At 38.0% G+C, this 24,363-nt stretch overlaps 1 protein-coding gene across 1 annotated transcript in view; it reads left to right on the top strand.

Moving 5' to 3' along the window:
• Nucleotides 1-24,363, top strand: part of Hfm1 (helicase for meiosis 1) — a 101,228-nt gene that overhangs the window by 42,444 nt on the left and 34,421 nt on the right. Inside the window, exons 20-30 of the mRNA XM_085836978.1 lie at nucleotides 2,949-3,029; nucleotides 7,714-7,805; nucleotides 9,053-9,159; nucleotides 9,248-9,295; nucleotides 10,383-10,480; nucleotides 10,561-10,692; nucleotides 16,348-16,433; nucleotides 16,993-17,076; nucleotides 17,190-17,347; nucleotides 18,855-18,958; nucleotides 19,353-19,499. Coding sequence (XP_085693104.1) covers nucleotides 2,949-3,029; nucleotides 7,714-7,805; nucleotides 9,053-9,159; nucleotides 9,248-9,295; nucleotides 10,383-10,480; nucleotides 10,561-10,692; nucleotides 16,348-16,433; nucleotides 16,993-17,076; nucleotides 17,190-17,347; nucleotides 18,855-18,958; nucleotides 19,353-19,499 — 1,137 coding nt within the window. The remainder of the gene's footprint in view (nucleotides 1-2,948; nucleotides 3,030-7,713; nucleotides 7,806-9,052; nucleotides 9,160-9,247; nucleotides 9,296-10,382; nucleotides 10,481-10,560; nucleotides 10,693-16,347; nucleotides 16,434-16,992; nucleotides 17,077-17,189; nucleotides 17,348-18,854; nucleotides 18,959-19,352; nucleotides 19,500-24,363) is intronic.

Here is a 24,363-nt window from a genome sequence, read left to right as displayed (position 1 = left end):
GTGCTGGGATTAAAGGCATGCGCCACCCCTGCCGAGCTAGATTAAACACTTTTTTTTCCTTTTTTAGGTTAATTTTAATTGAAAATATAATTTTGGATTTATTGTGGGTTCTCATTCAAATCTGTGCAATAAGCCGGGCATGGTGGCACACGTCTTTAATCCCAGCACTTGGGAGGCAGAGGCAGGCAGATTTCTGAGGCCAGGCTGGTCTACAGAGTGAGTTCCAGGACAGCCAGGGCTACACAGAGAAACCTTGTCTTGAAAAACCAAAAATAAAATAAAATAAAATAAAATAAAAATCTGTGCAATATTTCCCTTTCAAACTTCAACTTTAATCCTTCACTAAGTATTTTTAAACTATAAAAATTCAAAAAGCACTTATTAGAATTCAATATTGCTGTGTCTTCATTGTGTTGAGACTTTCAGCAAAAATAAAGAGTTTTGGATACAGTAACATTAATTTTAATTTGTTCTCTGAATAGTTATATGTGGCAAATAAAAATACAGAGATAAAGTAACTAGTAAGGGCAGAGGCTGAAGGCCAGGTTAGCCATCTGGAGCCTCTCAGCTCCCTCAGGTCCAAGGGCTACTGCGTTCTGAGCCCTGACATCTCCCTTGGAGGAAAGACAGCAGCACAGAGCTTGCTACTCCAAATCTGATTTTGCTTCTTGCTCAGTAGCCTCTAAGAGTGTTACAGTAACCACGAGAATAAAATGCAAAGTTTCACAGTGCCTACAAGGTACAGCACATAGCTCCTGCCTCTGTCTCTGACTTTATTTCTTGTCCCTTTCTCCATTTTATTTCTTATCTCTAAATTGATCCTTGTATGTTAGTTACAGTATGCCCATTGTCACTAGTTAGTTACAGGGCTCTCATTGTCACTATGTTAGCTACAGTGTGCTCATTGTCACTAGGTAGTTACAGTGTGCTCATTGTCACTCAGGGTCTTGTCATCATCTGTTCCTTGCTCTTGGAACATTCTCAAGTATTGTACATGGCTTGCACATTTATTTCATCTAAGTCTCTGTTCAAATACCCACCTGTCAGAGAGCTCTTCCTTGCTGTTTTATTTATATCTGTTTTCACTTAAAGATAAAATTACTTTCATGTTGTAGTTATTACTATTTTTTGACCTTGGAAAAATGCCTTTATTGTGAAAATTAGGGATATCTATACTTCATATAGAAATTATATATTTATATGGCTAAATCAGAAATGTGTACAAACCTTAGTTAAGTGTTTAAAAAACTATTAGTTTTTAAAAAATCTTTCTCAGCTTTATTTTTTTTAGTTGTTTACAACACCCAAAATGTATTATTTGTGGATTTGGTTTTTCATTAAAATATAAGTTCTACATATATGAAGAAATGTGTACTGTCCACTATAAATGTGATGTTCAGTATATAGGATAGCAAAAATCTTCCCTGATCGAGTGACTGATTAGTGATAATAAGCTAATTTTAGCTTGAGCGAGGATAACTAAGGTAATTAGAAAACATTTAAGAGCCATAGTTATCAAATGTGTTAAGCTGTGCCAAGCTGACTGCATGACACTGCTCCTTATAAGGACTGTAAGGGCCTTTATGATTGGCTCCTCTGTAGGACCGGGCAGGGTGTACTGCTCACTCTGCTCTAAACTGTCTCCCTTCTGGCTGCTGCACGGGGCACTGGGGACAGTAAGCAGTAGGGTATGATTGGAAGGTGTTCACTAGTTTCTGTCAGTTACTCGCATGGATTTGTATTGCTTCCTCTTCAGAGGTTTCTGAAGACACACATGGCAGCCTCTTCAGAGAGATAGAAATAAAAAACTAAAAAGCATCAGCTAGAAAAAATTAAGTGATTATTTCAATAAAGTGGCAAACAGGATGAGGGGTAAGACTGACAAGTTTGAGAACAAATTCATAAAACTCTTTGATTATATACTTTGGAAACAAGAGAATGGGCAGTGAGTGAGGTCCATGGACCTTGTATAAACCTCATTGAGAAATTAGTGTGGCAAAGAGGAAGCAGTAGTGACCCCTTCTGCTGAGGGCATCTGCAGTCCCCTCAAACCACACAGAAGTATAGAGAGCAGCAAATGGCTCAATATGATGCTAAAAGACACAACTTTGGGTGGAGAGTTAAGATGTTAATGGCACATGTGAAGTTGTATGTGGAACTACATGCAACAGATACAGCATGCCTTGGGTTCCACTATGCACATGAGGGAGAGGGCCTGGGCTCCACTATGCACATGAGGGAGAGGGCCCTGGGCTCCACTATGCACATGAGGGAGAGGGCCCTGGGCTCCACTATGCACATGAGGGAGAGGGCCTGGGCTCCACTATGCACATGAGGGCCCCAGCCCCCTGTAAAGCCAGGCAGAGGAGCTGTTATACTTTTTCACCTCCTTGGGGGTGTATCTTTACTGAATAAGTTCTCTCACTTTTCTGGATCCTATCTACATGTCTGTGCATTTCCTTGATTTGGAGCCATCAGGAGTAGCCCTGTGAATTCTGGTGTCAGCCAGTATCATTTTGTGCTATTTTATGTTTGATAAAAGTTTATAAGAAAAACAATGGCATAGTGGAGAGTAGATAACAAAACAGTTCCTTAGACTTGGAACAAGTACTTCAGCCTCAATTCTTTAGTCTCCCAATGTGTATGTGTAATTTTTGCATGTTTTATTATTTATTATTTTATTATGTTTTATTATTTATTATTATTTATACACACACACACATATATATATAATTTCAGATGTTCCAAGTGCTGAATGGTATTTAACACATTAATTGAATGTTGTTTCCCGAGGGTTTTTTTTTTTTTTTTTTTGCTATTTAAAAGACTCCAGTTCTTCCAGAACAATAATGCTATAGCAGACATCTTCAATATATTTAATAGTAATTTTAATTTTCATTTATTTCTTATTTTACTAAACTTAAAATCTGTTTTCTATAATTGAACAGAATTATGTTTGAAGAATCTGAAAGATTTATCATCACTAGACCTGATAAAGATGGATGAAGATGTTAATTTCAAACCAACAGGTATTTTTCCTTATGGTGTCACTGAGTTTAACGCTTGTTTACTAAGACTAAAATTTTGTTTTACTAAAATTTAACCAATGGTAAAACAAAATTATGACCTTGTTTCCAATAGTATATCATCATTTATAGCTATAAGGCATCATTTCCTTGTCTATTAAACACATCTAGTAAATGATCGAGTGACATGCTTTCTTTCTCAGCACCGATGGATGCTGCCTGATTTTCTCTTCTGGACACTGCTGTGTTGGTTCTGCTTTTAAATGGGAGTCTCCTTGACCTTTCTTCTTACTATAGGCTTCAGACTTCAGATCTCTGTTTCCAGTTTCATTTTTTGTGAAATGCAGTTTAGTTTTACAGATGCAGCTATAAACATATATAAAATCATTAACAATTGCATCTTGTGGCCGGGCAGTGGTGGCACAGGCCTTTAATACCAGCACTTGGGGACAGAGGCAGATGGATTTCTGAGTTTGAGGCCAGCCTGGTCTACAAAATGAGTTCCAGGACAGCCAGGGCTATACAGAGAAATGCTGTCTCAAAAAAACAAAACAAAACAAAACAAAACAAAACAAAACAAAAAGAATTGCATCTTGTATGTTAGCAGCAGCAGAGCTGAAAGGAAACAAGGTTGTGTGCTGCCAGGTGTAGTAGCTCATGTTCTCTCAGACTAAAAAGGAAACAAGGCTGTGTACTGCTCAGGTGAAAACAGTATTGTTGACTTTTACTAAAGAAGAGAGTATCAGGATGAGTCAGGATGGAGGGAGGGTAGGTAAGAAAGTTTATATGAGCTTAGGCGTGGGCATTAAGGGAGGGGATTCCTTCCTTCTCCCTTAGGGAGGGATGACCTGCATGTGTGGGCATGTGTTTCTCAAGAGTCACACTTTAGTGTCTTTTTAGCAGTCATATGTATGACTTTCGTGGCTTCTGAAGTTACTTTGTCCAAAAGATTCTAAGGAACGTTTTCCTTCTATTTCTCTCCCTTTTGGTAAGCTAGATGATAGAACAGTTTCATAGGGTCACAGGAGCCAAAGGCAGCCTTTGGATCTCAGCTCTGTCCAGCTAAAATATCCTGTTAGTTCTTTGAGGGTTGGTCTGTGTGTCTGTCTGTCTATCTATCTAGTTCTTTTCACAACAGGATTTCTCTGTTTAGTGAACTCACTCTGTAGATCATTCTGGCCTTGAACTGATGGAGATCTGCCTACCTCTGCCTCCCAAGTGCTGGGGTCAAAGGCTTGTGCCTCCATCACCCAGCTCTTTGAGGATTTGAGGATTTATAAATGATAGCCATATTTCTGTTAACTATATTGGTTGACTTCAGCAGAATGCTATTTTATAATTATTTAGACTGCCATTAATGCAGGTAGCAGTTCCTAAATGTTATCTGCAATTCTTTGGGTTTAAAAAAAAATCTTTCTGTTTGGCTTTGAGACAGTCTCACTTTGTACCCATTGCTGGCCTCACACTACAGACAACCATCCTGCCTTAGCCTTCAGCGTGCTGGAGTTAAAAGTGTGTGCCATCACATCTCAGTTAAATTGTTTTATGATTTTCTTGCTCTTTCATGTTACTAATATTTTATCTTCTTTTTTTAAAGATTTATTTATTTATTATATGTAAGTACACTGTAGCTGTCTTCAGACATCCAAGAAGAAGGTGTCAGATCTCATTATGGATGTTGTTAGCCACCATGTGGTTGCTGGGATTTGAAATCAGGACCTTCAGAAGAGCAGTCGGTGCTCTTAACCACTGAGCCATCTCTCCAGCCCATATTTTATCTTCAATAGTTTATTATTGTGTATATAAATTCTATTTATATACTCTTTAATACTTCTGCTTCATATAGTTTTTGTTTTTTAATTTGTGGTCACAATACTCAAATATTTGGCTAGTTTTATCTATTATCTTATTAATATTTTTCCTATTTTAAGAAAGATTAATCATTTTAAAACAGCTGGTATCTGTAAGAAGCTTGGCAGTCATTAAATTGGCATGTAGATCATTTAGGAAGGAAGGAATGAAGGGAGGAAAGAAGGAAGGGAGGAAGGAAGGAAAAAAGGAAGGAAGGAGGAAAGGAACGAAGGGAGGGGAAAGAATAAGGAGGGCAAATCTGAGCATCCATTGTAAGCCTAGGTGCATTTGACAAAAGTGATGGGGAAGTAAGTCGGAGATGGGGTTGTCTGTGGGGCAGGCTCTTACCTGGTGTGCCTACATTAGCTTACTGTCATTTTACTGCCTAGGAGGGTCTTATGAAAGTGGGATTTTGTGTTGATTTCATGGTGATGGATTGATTCAGAGTAAGTGCAAATGGAGCCATTGGCTGTAATGTTTCTTACAGTAAGGAGTCTAAAAGATGCCTTCTTACAGTTTCTATTATCTCTGCCCTGCAAACTCTGCTTTTTTTAAGGCATTTTTTATTAGACATCTTCTTCATTTACATTTCAAATGCTATTCCCAAAGCCCCCTATACCCTCCCCCCCCCGCCCTCCTCCTCAACCCACCCACCTGCTTCCTGGCCCTGGCATTCCCCTGTACTGGGGCATATGATCTTCGCAAGACCAAGGGCATCTCCTCCCATTGATGGCCGACTAGGGCATCCTCTGCTACATATGCAACTAGAGACACAGCTCTGGGGGGGGGGGGTACTGGTTAGTTCATATTGTTGTTCCTCCTATAGGGTTGCAGACCCCTTTAGCTCTTTGGGTACTTTGTCTAGCTCCTTCATTAGGGGCCCTGTGTTCCATCCAATAGATGACTATGGGCATCCACTTCTGTATTTGCCAGGCATTGGCATAGCCTCACAAGAAAGAGCCATGTCAGGGTCCTGTCAGCAAAATCTTACTGGCATATGCAATAGTATCTGGGTTTGGTGGTTGTACATGGGATGGATCCCCAGGTGGGGCAGTCTCTGGATAGTCTTTCCTTCTATCTTAGCTCTGAACTTTGTCTCTGTAACTCCTTCCATGGGTATTTTGTTCCCCGTTCTAAGAAGCAACGAAGTATTCACACTATGGTCTTCCTTCTTCTTGAGTTTCATGTGCTTTGCAAATTGTATCTTGGATATTCTAGGATATCATCCTGAGTGAGGTAACCCAATCACAAAAGAACACACATGATATGCACTCAACTGATAAACGGATATTAACCCAGAAACTTACTAAGATACAATTTGCAAACTCTGCTTTAATAGCCTTGAAATACTCTGGATTTATCAATTGATAACTATATTGGCAGCAAGTCACTTTGCATTTCTGTTTACTTGTAAGTCTTTTGTCTCCATTTTGGTTCCATACTTTGACTTTGGATTGTTTTCTTTATAGTTTTTTCTCTAGCATATTTTTCTTACCTAAGAAACTTTATTCTGATTAATAAATCAACAAATACTAAGTGCTTTCTTAAATTTTTAAATATTTTGTGGGGTAGGGAAATACTCTATATTAATTTTTAAACAGATGGTGAAAGGGCCATTTTTAAATATATTCCCCAAATAACAATATTCGTGTGGTTTACATTGCACATTGTTCTTTCAGAAGCTCCTTCTGACACACTACATTACTGCATCCTCATTGCACACACTCAGCAGGCTCCTGCTTGGGACAGTGACTCGAGCTGACCTAGCTCCTTCCCAGGCTCTCTTAGTTAATTCTGTTTTATAACATTCTTAATGCTGCTCACTCTGTTGGCATGACAGGCATAGTCTCTTCTTCAAGAAAAACTATGGTTCATACATAAATACCAATGGCTCCCATGAGACCCAGTATGCCACTTCTCTCTTCCTGGCTGTTTTCTGTGTATATTTGTAGGACTGGAATAGTTTGGATGTGGACAAGTACTAATTAGACCCCATGGCCTCTACAGTGAAATCTTCCATCCATCTCACTGCTTCTCCCATCCCCTCTTCCCAGCCACCTTGTTATTCTATTTTAAAAGCATTTTATTTTGAAACTCCAATTTAACTAAAAATTGCTAAAGAATTATGTGATGCTATTAATCTTACAAATCAGATCCAAGTTTTGAGCTCCTTTGAATTAAAGCTCCTTGAGGCTGCTGTAGCTTGTCATCCATCATTTCTTAATTTACAAAATTAAGCAACATTTACTAAGTATTGGGCACCACAGCCAAATTTTAGGTATATACCTAAAATTTTTATTACCTTAGTAATTGAGAAATATACACACAGTCTTCTAGGTTGTAAGTGAGGTTTATAACAGGTAGGCTACGGGGAGCTCAGGATTATCAAGCTATGCCCCTTTCTAAAGTGTTGTAAAGACTGTCTTCTTTATTTTCCTGTTTTTATAAATAAATCTTGATTCTCCCCAAGGTCGTAATGGCTTTGCTTCCTGTCTGCAAGTCATATTAGCCACATTTAAAATGTTACTTAAAACTCAATTTTCCTATTAGGTCATCCTATACTGGCCATTCTCTTAGGTAAACTTCTTCTCAACTTAAGCTTGCATGTAAATATTGTCAGTCAGTGGATTCTGTTCTCTGTCTTCCTGTGGTTATCTCCAGCAACTGTAAGTCCTGTGCATTGTGCTTTCTACATTTTGGGGATGTTTGGGGGTCATTACAAGCACACAGTGCACATTAAGTAGATGTTAAGAAAATGCTTGTTAAACTTATTTCTTAAAAACCAAGTTGTATCACCTAATGTGGAAAATGTTTCTTTTTCCATCTTTTCTAACAGAGGCAGGAAGACTAATGGCTTGGTATTATATTACATTTGAGACAGTCAAGAAATTTTGTGCAATCAGTGGAAAAGAAACTTTATCAGATTTAGTAAGTTTCATTGGAAATTAATAATAATAGAATAAGAGTAATATTGGAGAGATAACTCATCTGTATATCTCCTATAACTTAAAATTGAATGAGCAGAAAGGAAAAAATAATTTAGTTATGTCTCCCTCTAATCATAAGATAGAGAATTTAACTTCTAAGAATAAATTATATTTTCATTTTTGTTTCTCACCAAAGCTAAGAAAACTTATATACAAATAGGTATGGCAACTATCCTACAACTTACTTGATTATGACAACTTAAAGTATAGCATCCTATATTAGCAGAGTCTGCCATGAATGAATGGCATGACATTCATCCATTCACACACGAGTACATGAATTGCTGTGGTGCTCTGGGCCTGTATCCTTTTCCCTAAATTATTTGCCTAAGCATTCCTGTAACAGTGGAAATAGAATAGTGTTGTGACAGCCCAGGTGGGGACCAAAAGCTGATTCTAGAGAAAATGGGACCAATAAATTGGTTGTACTCAGAGATCAACAGTGGGAAGAGTTTTGCAGCTATCATAATGAAGGGACCAACAGACTTCTGCTGGAAACATGGGTATACAGAAGAGATTGGTAGAAGATATTTATTTTTAAATTTGAACCATACTAGATATCATTAGTTACCACAGTAATTATTTTATTAAAGACTGCACAGTAAAATTCTGTTAAGGAGTCATGTGAGCAAAGTTTGATAAAGGAAAAGATTTATATTTCCATGTAAATGTTTTTCTTCTCTAAGAAGAAATCGAGATTAACTAATATTCAGTGTCAGCACCATTTCACTCAGTTTATTGTGTGAAAGATTTACAACACCTAGTTCCATCCCCACAACTAGTCTACAAATACAAATTTCTTAGTTTTAAAGGTATCTTTTTATTGCTAAATCATTGGGATGGTGATTTGCAAACTACAGAAGGATAACTAGCAGCAGCCACCGGCATGACAGGCAGGAAAAAGAGCAGCATGCACTGGGCCTCTCTCGACCCTGAACCTGAGTGATATTCTGGTAGCTGATCACATTATCCGTCTCAATGTCTGGCATATAGAAGCTGTTCCTAAGTATTTGTTAGTGAGTGAATCCTTAAAGAAGTAAAATGTAGAAAGCCAGCTTTAAGTTCTTCTTTGCTAACAAGTAAAGCCAAGGTGTGTATAGACAACATGAAAAATAAGTGAATTCAGAGAAAGAGGGTAAAAAATTTTAAATGTGATTTGTTAACTTGACAGATATTTAAATTTTATAGATTTCAATGATATCCAGCTGCAATGAGTTTCTAGATGTGCAGCTGAGGATAAGCGAAAAGAGAATACTTAACACCTTAAACAAAGACCCAAACCGGATAACTATCAGGTACAGAGGCTACACATACTTCACAGAACTTGAGAGGGTTTATAATAAATAGTTAAATAATAAAGTTAACCATGTGTTTTATTTACAGATTTCCAATGGCAGAGAGAATTAAAACAAGAGAAATGAAAGTAAACTGGTAATAAAAGTTTATTTTCTGATGAATTAAACTACTACATACTGGTTTGTGATTCGTATGTATGAGGGCTTTTCTTTTTTTCTTCTTTTTTTTTTTTTTTTGGACAAAGGCTACATGTATAGTTCCAGCTGTTCTCACAATTCACACCTTTTTCTGCCATAGCCTCCTGTGTGCTGAGAAATGATTGCTGGTGTGAACGACCATGCCCAGCTTCCATTTCAGTTTTAAAATATTTTTCCTTTAATTGAATTTAATTTTTTTAAAAATATGTGTTTACAGAAAAATAAGGAATCAGAATTATATGTAAAATCAGTTTCTAAGACTTTAAGATAAACTGTGAGCCTAGGGATGTAACTCAGTGGTAGATTGCCTACTTAGTGTGTGCAAGTCCACTACTATGGAAGGGAAGGAAAGGAGAGAGAAGGGAGGGAGGAGGAAGGTCAGACAAGCAAAGACAGAAACAGAAGAAAAATTTAACTATAAAAGTCACTTGTACAGCATATCCTGTTAAGGCAAAGTAGACTATTAGAAAGAAAATGTTTATGCTAATTGGGATCTCAAGTTAGCAAGGATGAAGTGTGCATGAAAATTAAATTTTTCTTTTGAGTCAAGGTCTCTGTAGTTCTAGATATCTTAGGACTTGCTGTGTAAACCAGGCTGACCTCAAACTCATTGAGATCAGCCTTTTGATTTTAAAAAGTGTTCTACTTACTAATAAAGCATTGCTATTAATGTAGTTTGCTCCAGTAATTTAACAAATATCCCAGTGACCTTCTTACAGCATTCAGAAGAACCTCATCCAGAACTTCATCAGTTCTTTGCTAAAGATTTTGAGAGTTCTGAGACAGAGAGAACCTGACTTAGTAAAAAAGTATAATACGATAATGAGAACTCATTGTTTTATGGTTGGGAAAAGGAAGTCAAAAGGATCTGCAACAATAGTGAAACCAACAGAATCTCATAGCACTGTACAAATCAAGGCAGAGAGAGATCCTAAGGCATAGCCAGTCCATGTCAAGTCCTGGGTCTCTCTGCCATTGGAAAGACTGTAATCTTTAAAAGGAAATAATGAACCATGTTTTCCCAGTCTTATTCAGGCTCAGCTAGGATGCATTCCTGTACAAGATTTTGCTTTGACACAAGATACAGTGAAGATTTTCAGAAATGGCTCACGAATTGCAAGATGTATGTTAAATCATTAATGGATTTTCAACATTCTCCCAGTAAATAATATACTATATTTAATATTGAAAACTTTGTTTTAGGGTTGTCAGATTTTGTGGCTGCTCAGGAAAAGAAGTTTGCTGTGCTTTTAAACAGTGTGATTTTAACTAAATGTTTTAAGTGTAAACTCTGGGAAAACTCTAAACATGTATCAAAACAGCTGGATAAAATTGGTAGGTATCAAGACAGACAGGCTGTTTGTCATTGTCTGAAATTTCTTTTATATGTTATTATTAATTATATTATTTTATGATGATTGTACATTTTTAAGGAAAATGTGCCATTTAAAGTGCTGTGCTGGTATTTGAGAACTGGAATTTTACTTACTCTTACTTTCATGATTAATCCTGAGAGAGGGCTGATGAGGTGGCTCTGTGGGTAAAAGGGCTTGCTGCCATGCCTTATGACCTGAGTTCAGTCCTTCAAAGCCACATGGTGCGAAGATAGAACTTACTCCTCTGACCTCTATATGTGTGTTCTACACACACATACACAAATATATAAGCGATGCAAAACAATTGGTTATTATACATAAATGGAACGATTAAACCAAATACAAAAATACATGAGAAATCTTGTAGCGTGTAATATTAAAAACAATCCACGCTATTGCCAGCTAGGCACTGGCCAGCCATCTCAGTCAGTTCCCAGACCCCATGTTTCCCTTTTGCTAAAGCCTGTCCCACCTTAGCAGGCTCTGCCTCTCCAGAGCTCCGAAATCACTCTTCCCCACAGGGGTGTACTTCTCAGAAACCCATGCTCTGCCTTGGTTACCTTTCCTTGGAGCTCAATTGAATCATCACGGAAGGAAAACACCAGACAATCTTAGTTTAAAATCAACAGATAACACAGTCATTGGGCACAGAACCTAGCATCCTAAATTCCCCAACTATTCTATGTTAGAAATCTTCCGGCCCAGGTCTACATTGTGTCTGCCTTGCTCCCACCGACCAAAATAAAGTTCCCTCCTCCTGCCTTCCCTCTTCCTCTCTTATACCAAGAAGTCCTACCTCCTTCTTGCCCAGTGTTTGGCTTCTTGTATTTATTATTTTAGCCAATTAGGGGAAAATTTCATTACAAAAACTAATTTTAAAATTTGCGTTGTGAAAATTGTTTTTATATTGACAGTTTTGTTTTGATAACTAGATGACTGGATTATTATCTCTTACTACTATAATTAATAATTAATGTGTCCTTAATGACAAGATATAAAACTATTAAGATCAGACCTAGGATCTTGTGTATGATAGAAAATTAATTCGTTTATTTGTATCTTAATTCTGTTTTTAGTAATAGCAAGCTATTAGTGTCTGTCATAGCACTCTGGAGACAGAGGCTGCTCCTGACTACTTTCTGATAGGACGAAATGCAGGGCATGCCCTAAAATACTGCAACATGCCCTACAAACTGAACCCAGACTGAAGAATTCTGGTATTTTTTTTCCAGTTTCTTATCTTGACTTTGTGACCGTACTTCCTAAATAATGCCAAGATCAATAGCCTCATTAGTTTTGTCTTATATGTGTGTCTTGAGAACATTAAAAAGTATGCATAATGGAAGCTGGTTGTGTTGATGCCCTCCTATAATCCCAGCACTCAGGATACAGAGGACTAAGGACTAGGAGTTCAAGGCCAATATTTATTATGGTAGTAAGTTTAAGGACAGTCTGAACTATTAATATATGAGATCCTGTCTCAAAACTAGGCAAACAGCTGTTCATGGCGACACATGCCTAGCACTTAATCCTAGCACTTAGAGGCAGAGGTAGACAAATCTCTGAGTTTGAGGCCATCTTGATTTACAAAGTGAGTTCCAGGACAGCCAGGGCTACCCAGAGTAACCTTGTCTCCAAAGATCCTAAAAAACAAAACCGTAAAACAAACAAACAAACAAAACAAAACAAACAAACAAACAAAACCACCTAACCAAACAAAAAATTATGTGATGGATCTTTAGGGATTACCATTTGGTTGTTTTGGGTTTGTTTGTTTTAAAGTGCTAAACATCAGACCTAGGTCCTTGTAAAAGCTGCATGAGTATTCCACAACCCTTTTGTCTCTTCTGTTTTTACAATAGGATCCAGCTATGTAGCTAAGTCTGCTTTGGGGAATTTGTGATCCTCCTGGGGATCACAAAATCTGGGAGTTGAAATCACAAGCATTCACTATCTCAGGTTTTTTTTTTTTTTTGCTTTTTTTTTTTTTTTTTTTTTTTTTTTTTCTGAGACAGGGTTTCTCTGTATAGCCCTGGCTGTCCTGGAACTCACTTTGTAGACCAGGCTGGCCTGGAACTCAGAAATCCGCCTGCCTCTGCCTCCCAAGTGCTGGGATTAAAGGCGTGCGCCACCACGCCCAGCTTATCTCAGGTTTTTTAAAACTAATATTTATCATAAGTATTTTTAATGTATGCATGCCAGGTGTGCGCAGGCGCCCACAGATTACAGAGGGGAGTACATATAGGGTCAGGTGCCCTAGAACTGGAGTTACAAGGAGCTATGAGCTGCCCAGCATGGGTTCTGGGAACCAAACTCAGTCCTTTGAAGAGTGGCTCTTAGCTGCTGAGCCATCCCTTTAACCATGACTTTCTTTGGGTTTTTGAACTTTTTTTGAACAAAGATCTCAAGCAGATTTTTAAAATCTCTCTGTGTCTCTGTCTGTCTGTCTGTCTGTCTGTCTGTCTTTGTCTGTCCCTGTCCCTGTCCCTGTCTCTGTCTCTCTGTCTGTCTGTTTCTCTGGCTGGCTTATTACTGGCCTCAAACTCACAGAGATCTTCCTGCCTCTTTAGTGCTGGGATTAAAACTCTAAGCTACCATGCTCCACAAGTTCTACTTTTTAATTTCTGTGAAATTCAAAGTCAGTGGGGGTAGCAGAGCTGGCCAAAAAGTTCTGGGATCTGGGATAATGGTGGGATTAGCTAATAAAATCAAAATCTAGTAGAAATTCCTATTGGAAAAGTTCACTGTATTAGCTACTTATTTCGTTGCTGTGTCAAAATAACTGACAATAGCAACTTAAGAAAGGAGACTTTATTGTAGCTCACGGTATCATAGATAAACACCTTTGTAGTGGGCAAGGCATGACTGCAGAGTGTGGTGTGGTTGCTCACATAACATCTGCAGTCAGGAAACGAGAAAGATATTGAATGCTGGTGCCTGGCCTGCTTTTTTTTTTTTTTTTTTTTATTCAGTGGCCTATGTGACAGTACCACCTACATTCAGAGTGGGTCTTCCTTCATCAGTTAAGCCTCTCTGGAATTACCATCACAGACACACCCATAGATGTGTTTTCTAGGTGTTTTGGTTTGGTTTGGGTTTTTATATTGTTTTGAGTGTTTGGGGAGGTTTTTCCTGTGTGTGTCTGTGTACCACACGCATGCAGTGCCCCCTGCAGGTAGAGGAGAGTGTTGGCTCCCCTGGCACTGGAGTTACAGATGGTTGTGAGCAGCCAAGTGGGTGCTGGGAATTGAAACCTTGTCATCTGGAAGAGCAGCCAGCTCTGCTCTCACCCGACAGGGTGTTGCTCAGCTCTTCCTAGGTGATTCTTGATCTAGTCAAATTAACAGTGAAGATTAGCCATCACACTGAAGGCCTAGCAAACTAAATGTCAGAAAATAGCATCTTACTGAAAGATTTGAAGTTAGTTAAATGGCATCTGATAAGTTTTTTCTACTCAGGTTGCTTTTTTTTTTTTCCCCCCTTCTAGAGTAGTGTTAGCCTGGGTGTCTGTTGTATTCTGTCTTTCCCAGATTTATGAAACACCAATCAGCTTTCACATAGTACTCATCACCACTGAACATAAAAAGAGGAAGTAAGTCTAAAAACCAAACTTGAGAGAATCTAAACAGAAGATAAAATCTAAGTTCCTACCAAGAATCATGAGAAATACAAGATAATAAAACTTGACTTCAATAGTGGTTTAAACAAAATAAAATAAAAAATTAGAAATAGATTTGATTGAAACAAAGGAATATTAAGCAAGTATTTATGATTAGAAGGTATGATTCAAGAATGAATAAGAGAGACTCCCAAGAGGTAAAGAACCAGATGTCTGTTACACCTTCATCAGTAATTCATATCTTAGAAAAGTAGGTCATGTTTTGGAATCACACAATTCTTAAAGTATTCTTTAAACAGGATTTGCATAAATTTATCATAAGAGGGTATGAATTTTAAATTATAGTTTCTGAAAGCATAAGCAAAAAAAGTAATCCAAAGGTAAAATGAACAAAATAAAATAAATAAACAAAAGAATAGCAAATGGGACTGAGGAACACTCAGTAAGAGGCGAGGGGCAGGACACTAAATGGAAGCAGTTATGTGGGTCAGTCATGCAGTTAAGAGAATTCAGCTGCAGAAACAAAGTTGCCATTTCATTGTAAATGCATGGGAAGTGCTAGGCTGAGTTATAAACCATGGCTCTCTAGGCTAGGTGCAGAAACAGCCCACTTTATTTCAGACAAGCTCAGAAATTCATAGCTTCACGAATAGATCCATCTTAAATCATGCCGCCTTTGTTTAAAATTCAGGTATGAATGTATTTGTCTATTGGTGCTTACAATGATTAGAAATGAACATTAAGGAGTTGTAAATGCTAGAGGCAGTATTTTTACAAATTATAACATTTATTTATTTAAGTGTGTATGTGAGTATGTTTGTGACATGGAGGTCAGAGGGCAACTTGATGGAGTTGGTTTTCTCCTTCTACCATGTGGGTCCCAGGAATCAAAGTGAGGTTTTCAGGCTTGGTCGCACCTTTCACCACTGACATGACTGTGTCTTAAGAATGACTGCAATCCTATTGTTGGAACAACATGATGTACTAACCAGTACCCCGGAGCTCTTGTCTCTAGCTGCATATGTATCGAAAGATGGCCTAGTCGGCCATCACTGGAAAGAGAGGCCCATTGGACTTGCAAACTTTATATGCCCCAATATAGGGGAATGCCAGGGCCAAAAGAATGGGAATGGGTGGGTAGGGAAGTGGGGGGCGCTATGGGGGACTTTTGGGATAGCATTGGAAATGTAATTGAGGAAAATATGTAATAAAAATATTAAAAATTAAAAAAAAGAATGAGTATGAGAATCTTCCAAGAATAGCTGAAAATTTGAGTAAGGAAATAGGAGTGTCATACTTTATGTGTAATAAAACTGAGGGTTGAATTATGTAGATCAGGGAGATTTTGTTTCTTTTATAAAACACATAAATTCTATTAAAAGTCAGAATTCTAAATATAAATTAAGTTGTTAGTCAACTTTATGTTACTATAACAATGCATTGGAAGCTGGAAAGTTTTAAGTGAATGAAGTAATTCATCTTGCTCTTTTGCACTTTCAAGGGCATGGTACTATCATCTGGTTCTCACTAGTGAAAGTCTTCTTGGAGATCACATGGAGAGATAGGAAGCAAGGTTGGGGGAGATGCCTGCATTGCTCTCTCTGCAAGAGCCCACTTCTTTGGGCAGCCCCAAGCAGTTCCAGAACATTAGCACTAATCTACTTAGGAAGGTAGAACCAGAGTCCTAGTGACTTCCCACAGGACCCACCTTCAGAGTCCTCCACCTGCTCAGCACTGACACAGTGAGGCAGACACACTCAACAATGTACAAACCACAGCCATTAGATGTTTGACTGAATCTTTTTAAAGGGGTTGATTTGCAACTAAATTTTGCAGCCCTGGGGATTGACACTAGGCTCTTGTGTGTGCTAGGTAAGTTCTATCACCAACCTACATCTCCAGCTAAAAGAAGTATTTACTAATGTAGTTGCTAAGTGCTTATTCAGATTTCATTTAAAACAGCTTAAAAATTGCCCTTTCATTGATTTTCCATAGGCATATCATTGTCAAATACCATGGTAAATGCAGGCTTAACTTCTTTTAAAAAAATAGAAGAAGCAAATGCAAGAGAACTTGAACTGGTATGTAGTATATTCTGTGTTCCCAGCATTACTGAATTCTATTTAAATTCCAAACCCCAGTGTATAATGTCTTCATTTCTATTAAAAACTATTTGTTTGGATGTGAGAGATGACTCAGTCAGTAAATTCCATGCTACACAAGCCTGAGGATCCGAGTTCAGAGCCTAGCACCCATGTCAGAAACTAAACCCAGAGTCACATGCCCATAACTCCAGCTCTTAGAGGTGAAAGCAGGAAGATCCGGGTGTGGTGGTCATGTGGTCCAGTGCAGTCAGTGGGCACTGAGTGCAGCCTGCCTACTGAGAAAAGGTGATGAGCAACTGAGGAATACACCCAGTGTTGATTGCTGGTCTCCTCACCACACACAGACACCTACATATGTACATACATGAACATATAAAGCACACACAAAAATATTTTCTTCTTCCATAGTCATAAGTATTTCAATTACAGAGGTTTGGGGTGAGAAACCTTATATTAAACCTGTGAAGTCTAAGAAATATTTCATTAAGAGTTTTAAGTGTTTGTGATAAGAGTATAATGATGTAAATATGTTTAGATTTTAAATAGACACCCACCATTTGGGACCCAGATAAAGGAAGCTGTAACGTATCTGCCGAAGTATGAGCTTGAGGTGGAGCAGGTGAATATTCTGACTGTCTTTTTAAAAGTAAAGCCTTCCATTACTACAATTACAGCAGAGTGTGAACAGTGAGATTACTTTAAAACATTTAATACTTATTCTGTTTTTTGAAGATTGCAAGATACAGTGATATCAAGGCAGAAATACTGGTGACCATTATATTAAGAAACTTTGAGCAGCTGCAAACTAAAAGAACAGCACCAGACTTTCACTATGCCACCTTAATCATAGGCGATGCAGATAACCAGGTCATTTTTAAGCACAAAATTATGTGAGTAATTATGGAATAGCTACTTGACTTTATTTTTAAATATATTGCACTTAAAATTATTACTAGAAGATATAGTAATTAGATCACCACAAATCAATTAAATTACAGTTTCCTGGTGTAACAGTGGGGCAAGTGTTCCTCAAGAGAAGGAAGAACAATACTAACTTTGGGTGTGTTACTTTAGGTCTTTCTGTTTAGAATCAAATGAAGAAATTATAAAGTCTGTCACCATGGAGGGAATTGTTACAAGAGAACAAATGGACTCTGGGGACTTTCTGACTCTGCTGCCTTTTTCTTCCTTTATGGCCTTACTATTCCTTGAATACAGTCTTCTATCAACTCAGAATATAACCCCTCTCTCCAAATTAACATGTAAACAGCTACAGTAACTCAATTACAGTATTACAGCATTATTCCACTACAGAATACAGGCAATCAGATCAACCATAGAGGAAAGATCTCTCCATGTGCCTAGTCCTCTAGTGTGCCATTTCATAAGTTTCTCTTCAGCTGTTTTTAGATAGTTTTCTCCCTCAGAATGTCATAAGTAGATTCTTTGGTTGCTAATCCTTTTTTAGTATTAATAGGCTCCAAATACTTAATTGCTTAGCATTTGTATGACATAGGTGCATCGTAATTCACATTTTTTTTAGATGAGAACATTGAAACAAACATTTAAGTCACATATGCCAGCATCTAGTAGCTAGTTGGTAACAAATCTAGATTGACCCTAAGTGTTCTCATGCCAGAGCCTGCACTCACTGCTACTACAGTACTAAGTTTGGGAATGGCAGAGACTATAAATCCAGGCTCTCCTACTTGCCAGGATACAGGAGGATGCATGCAAGATTTCTAAAAGAGCTGAACAGCAGGACATTCTTCTCACAGGAACTGCTCTTCAACTAACTCTGGTACACTTGGAACATGCCGCAGTATAAATCCTTATTTCTGGGGACTTGAGCTCAGTTCAGTAATAAGTTTCCTCTTGTTTGTCTTGTGTCAACACCAGATGTAAACTATTTAAAATTCAACTTAAAAGATTGTTGAAGTGATTGTACACAATTACACTTAAGTGGCATTGATTTAGAAACAACTCATGCCTTACTGATAACAACTATATTTTTCTATTTGACCTCATGAGTCAGTGTAACTTGGGATCAACTATTGGTAAAATAATTTGGGTCAAGGTAGTTCCACTGTCATTTGTGGTTGAACATGCCTATAATCCCAGCACTTGGGAGGTGGAGGCTCAGGAGTTCCAGGTCATTCTTAGTTATAAAGCAAGTTTGAGGAGACATAGCTACATAGCAAGCTTGAAGAGACAAACAAACAAAAAAAATCTCCAATGACACATTATTTTTCCTCTCAGAATTTGATGAAAATAATTTTAGTAATTGTCTACTACTATTCAGGATCTATCTTAAGAAAAACTAGTCCTTGAAATCAATATATTAGTTCATCTAGTGTTTGGATCATATTAAATTATACATTACTGTTTTTTTTTTAGGGATTCTGTCTTGTTAAAAAGTGGAAATTGGGTTAAAAAAATTGATGTGAAGAGAGCTCTTATATCAGAAGATCTCAGCATAAATCTAATCAGTTCTGATTATGGTGAGTTAGTTGAAATAATGGTGATATCAATATAAAAGTGTGACAGCATTTAAGAATCATTTCCTTTATGCTTGCTGGTACAGAATAATGATATACTTAGGATGAATGAGCACATATATGTTCACATATGTAGATAGCATAATTCAGTTCTGATTGTTTACTTAGAAACCATTGTTTTCTAAGACAGTTAAATTTCAGTTATAGAATTTTAACTTTTAATAAGGTAGATGTGTACCTTTTCATTTGTCATATTTTAATCTTTTCAAAACATTTTAATTTTCTGTACTTCTTAGCTCTAGTGCTACAACCATATGAGATATAAAAAGAAATAGCCTTGTGTAAGGACTTAATATGATTTTAATAAGCATTTGCATATATCTTTTTCTCTTTCTAGTTGGTCTTGATATTCACCAGAAATTTACAGTCTTTTATTTCGGACCCAGGAAGTTTGTAAATGAAACAGTTATGGAAAGAAGCTCAGAAACAGATATTTCTCATTCTGACTACTCAGGTAGAGCCACTGCAACAGGATCCAGTAAAGGTAAATAGAACTATTAATTTCTAATTTCTATTAGAACATCAATATGACCAGGGAGGAGTGTTACTTCAGGATAACTTCATTCAAATGGCTGCTCTCTAGAACTACATATTTAGGTTTCATATAATAATAACAACATATTACACTAATAATATATACTAGGAATTCTCTTTTATGATTCATATTTTTCAAAATAGGGTGATAGTTGGGTAACAAATTATTTGATTAGTTTTTGTATGCATTATTCCTCTTCATGTGTACTTCACTTCTAGGGCCAATGTCTAGAAAAGAACAGTGATGTGTGGGAATCCACAGACTTGATAAAGCAGAGCAGAGCGAAAGTGAACTTTTTCTTTAATTTTGTATTATGAGTGATTTTAAGCATACACTGATGTAGACAGAAGTGTGTAATGATTCTAGTACTCACTAGCTTCCTTAAACAAGAATCAACTTATAGCTTTTACTATGTACCCAATACCTTGTTTCAGTTTTCTCTTTTTATATTCTGAAGCAAAACTGTAAGTAAGTCTGTAAACAATAAATATTTTTCAAGCTATACTGTACACACAAAAACTAATGTCATACATTACTGAGTTGATGTTGGAATTACTGTCTCATATGCTATATAAGATATTATATAAGATAATAAGATAATGTATTCTGTACATCTTGGTATTACCAAAATGTACAGGGTGGCTCCTTAATCCTTTTGGCTTGCCTCTAGTCATTTCAGTAGTTCTCTCATAGTGCCACAGTAGGGAGGAGCTTCGTGCATCACAGCCATATCCTGATGGCAGAACTAAGCTAATACTGGGACTGCAGGCAAACCATCAAAATTGCTACTTTGGTCAAGTGTTCCCCTGAACATAATTCCAAGTGAAGACAACCCAACCAAGAATAGTCAGTCACCTTAAAACAAATGAGAAGGGGGATCACAAATGAGAGGACACATAAACTCCAGGAGATCCGCAAAGTGCAACAAAGAAACTTTAGAAATGTGAGGTAGCATTCCATTATAACACCCTGCATGCTGATGCTGCTCAGTACCACAGGGAAAGGTGAGGGGCTGAACATCAGTGACTGAGGACTCAAGTAATCAGGGAAGGAACATAGTTCAAGACCCAGCCAAGGAAGTTAAAATCAGTTTAACACCTAGACAACAAAGTTACCAAAGTCGATGAAAGAGTCAGTGACATGGAGGGAAAATCAGCAAGGAAACTGAGATGTTTAAAAAACATTCTAGAAATGGAAACAAACAGAAGCTCAGCAGAATCCACCCGCTGGACAAGACCAATCTGAAGAGCAAGCCTCAGTGGTGGAGAACAAGGTTGAACATGACCAGCACTTCCAAGAAACATTCAGGAGACTAAACCTACAGGATAAGTCATGTCAAACAATTTAGACAACCTATTAATGAAATTATAGCTGAGACTCTACAAAGAGAAATAATTAAACAAAGGAAGCATTTGGAACCCCAAATAGATTTGACCAAAAGAGAACCTTATGATTTATCATAGTCAAAATGTCAAAAATAAAAACAAACAATACAAACAACTGTAAGGGAGAAACAGAGAGGCAAAAACATCAGAATAACATTCACATCTGTCATCTGCAACCTTAAATATTGAGCCAGGAAGGCAGAAAACGATACAAGTCAAGTCCTGAGAGTAAATAACTATCAAGAGTTATACTCAACAAAGTATGCTATTAAAATCAAGGAGAAATAGGAATATTTCAGACAAGCAAGCTAAGGCAACTTATTCGGACTAAGCCAAAAATACAGAAATATTCTGAAAAGAATAGTATATATGGAGGAAGAAGACAGACTGACTCTCCTACTAGAACACAGGAAAGAACACCCTTCATATGAAGACAGACGACCCGCAGGGACTGACAGGGACTTAATCATGCTCAATACAGCAAACCAGCAAGCATCCAATACTACCAGGGGAGGAAGAAAAGAATTACCAATAAGCCAGCCAACCAGAACAACAACCAATAGAGTCATCAGTAATAGCTAACCCTTCACTAATTGAAATGCTTCAAAATGGTTTGTAGAAATGAAAGACTCAAAACCAAAATAAAACACAGCAAAAGCCATCATCAGCACCTTGAATAAAAATGCACTTCACTTATCAGTGAAAAGACACAGCCTGTCCTAGTTTATTCTCTGTTGCTATAGTAAAACACTAACCAAAAGAAACCTGGGCAAGGGAAGTGTTATTGGCTTACAGGCTACATACAGTCCATCAGCTGGGAGAGCAAGGCAGAAGATTGAGGCAAGAACCTGAAGACTTGAACTAAAACAAAGGCCATAGGGGAATTTTGATTACTGGAAATCTTGCTCACTTCCAAGATTTCCACTCAGCTACCTTTTTTACATACCTAGCCCCACCTGCTTAAGTATGGTGCTGCCCACAGTGGGCTGGGCCCTATTATATCAATTGACAACCAAGAAAATGTCCTCCCTGACATACCCACAGCCTACTCAAATAGAGACAGTTTCTTTGTTGAGATTCTCTCTTCTCTGGTGTGTCAAGTTGATAACTGAGATTAGCCATCACAAGGACTAACTATATTTAAAGCAAGATCTAATTATCCCTTTTCTCCAAAGAAACTCGTATAACTAGAAAAGACAACCAAATAAATTTAGAGTCTATTGCTCACCAAGCAAATAGAAGCCAAAAGCATGCTGGTATAATCATTCTCACATTGATAAGTAGACTTCAAATAAAAACTACTCAGAAAAACATGAACCACATATTAATAAAGGAAACCATTCATCCAGAGGTTATAAGCATTGCAAATATCTATGTACTTTTAGTGATATGATGATACAGAGGCTTATTATATTTTAAAGCTTAGGCCTTTTGCTGGGCAGTCTCCTGACTGACTAACCCAATCCTGGTATTACATCCCACCATGTGGCCAGGTCTACCTCTTGTGTTCTGCTTTGGTTCCTGTTTACTGACTGAATCTTCCACTGTCTTAGGGCTTCACTGCTGGTGAACAGACATCATAACCAAGCACCTCTTATGAGCACATTTAATTGGGTCTGGCTTACAGGTTCAGAGGGTCAGCACATTATCATCAAGGAGAGAACATGGCAGCATCCAGGCAGGCATGGTGCAGGAGGAGCTGAGAGTTCTACATCTTCATTCTGCTAGCAGAATACTGGCTTCCAGGCCACTAGGTTGAGGGTCTTAAAGCCCACACCCACAGTAACACACCTACTGCAACAGGGCCAAACCTTTTTTTAAATTAGCTATTTTCTTCATTTACATTTCAAATGCTATCCCAAAAGTCCCCCATACCCTCTCCCCACCCACTCCCACTTCTTGGCCCTGTACTGAGGCATATAAAGTCTGTAAGACCAAGGGGCCTCTTTTCCCAATGATGGCCAACTAGGCCATCTTCTGCTACATATGCAGCTACAGACATGAGCTCTGGGGGGTACTGGTTAGTGCATGTTGTTGTTCCACCTATAGGGTTGCAGACCCCTTTAGCTCCTTGGGTACTTTCTCTAGCTCCTCCATTGGGGGCCCTGTGTTCCATCCAGTAGCTGACTGTGAGCATCCACTTCTGTGTTTGCCAGGCACCAGCATAGCCTCACAAGAGACAGCTATATCAGGGTCCTTTCAGCAAAATCTTGCTAGTGTATGCAATGGTGTCAGCGTTTGGATGCTGATTATGGGATGGATCCCCGGGTGCAGCAGTCTCTGGATGGTTCATCTTTCGTCTCAGCTCCAAACTTTGTCTCTGTCACTCCTTCCATGGGTATTTTGTTCCCAATTCTAAGAAGAGGCAAAGTGCATACTTTGGTCTTCGTTCTTCTTGAGTTTCATGTGTTTTGCAAATTGAATCTTGTATCTTGGATATTCTAAGTTTCTGGGCTAATATCCACTTATCAGTGAGTACATATCATGTGAGTTCTTTTGGGATTGGGTTCCCTCACTCAGGATGATGCCCTCCAGGTCCATCCATTTGCCTAGGAATTTCATAAATTCATTCCTTTTAATAGCTGAGTAGTACTCCATTGTGTAAATGTACCACATTTTCTGTATCCATCCTCTGTTGAGGGACATCTGGGTTCTTTCCAGCTTCTGGCTATTATAAATAGGGCTGCTATGAACATAGTGGAGCATGTGTCCTTCTTACCAGTTGGAACATCTTCTGGATATATGCCCAGGAGAAGTATTTCAGGATCCTTCAGTAGTACTATGTCCAATTTTCTGAGGAACCACCAGACTTATTTCCAGAGTGGTTGTACAAGCTTGCAATCCCACCAACAATGGAGGAGTATTCCTCTTTTTCCACATCCTCATCAGCATCTGCTGTCACCTGAATTTTTTATCTTAGCCATTCTGACTGGTGTGAGATGGAATCTCAGGGTTGTTTTGACTTGCATTTCCCTGATGATTAAGGATGTTGAACATTTTTTCAGGTGCTTCTCAGCCATTCGGTATTCCTCAGGTGAGAATTCTTTGTTCAGCTCTGAGCCCCATTTTTTAACGGGGTTATTTGATTTTCTGGAGTCCACTTTCTTGAGTCTTTATATATATTGGATATTAGTCCCCTCTCTGATTTAGAATTGGTAAAGATCCTTTCCCAATATGTTGGTGGCCTTTTTCTCTTATTGACAGTGTCTTTTGCCTTGTAGAAGCTTTGCAATTTATGAGGTCCCATTTGTCGATTCTCGATCTTATAGCACAAGCCATTGCTGTTCTATTCAGGAATTTTTCCCCTGTGCCCATATCTTCAAGGCTTTTCCCTACTTTCTCCTCTCTATAAGTTTCACTGTCTCTGGTTTTATGTGGAGTTCCTTGATCCACTTAGATTTGACCTTAGTACAAGGAGATAGGAATGG

This window comes from Mus caroli, unplaced genomic scaffold, assembly GCF_978045245.1.
Source record: "Mus caroli unplaced genomic scaffold, Mus_caroli_1 scaffold_4, whole genome shotgun sequence".
NCBI lineage: Eukaryota > Metazoa > Chordata > Mammalia > Rodentia > Muridae > Mus > Mus caroli.
The sequence above is the reverse complement of the archived record's forward strand: the minus strand, read 5'-3'. Positions and strand labels throughout refer to the sequence as shown.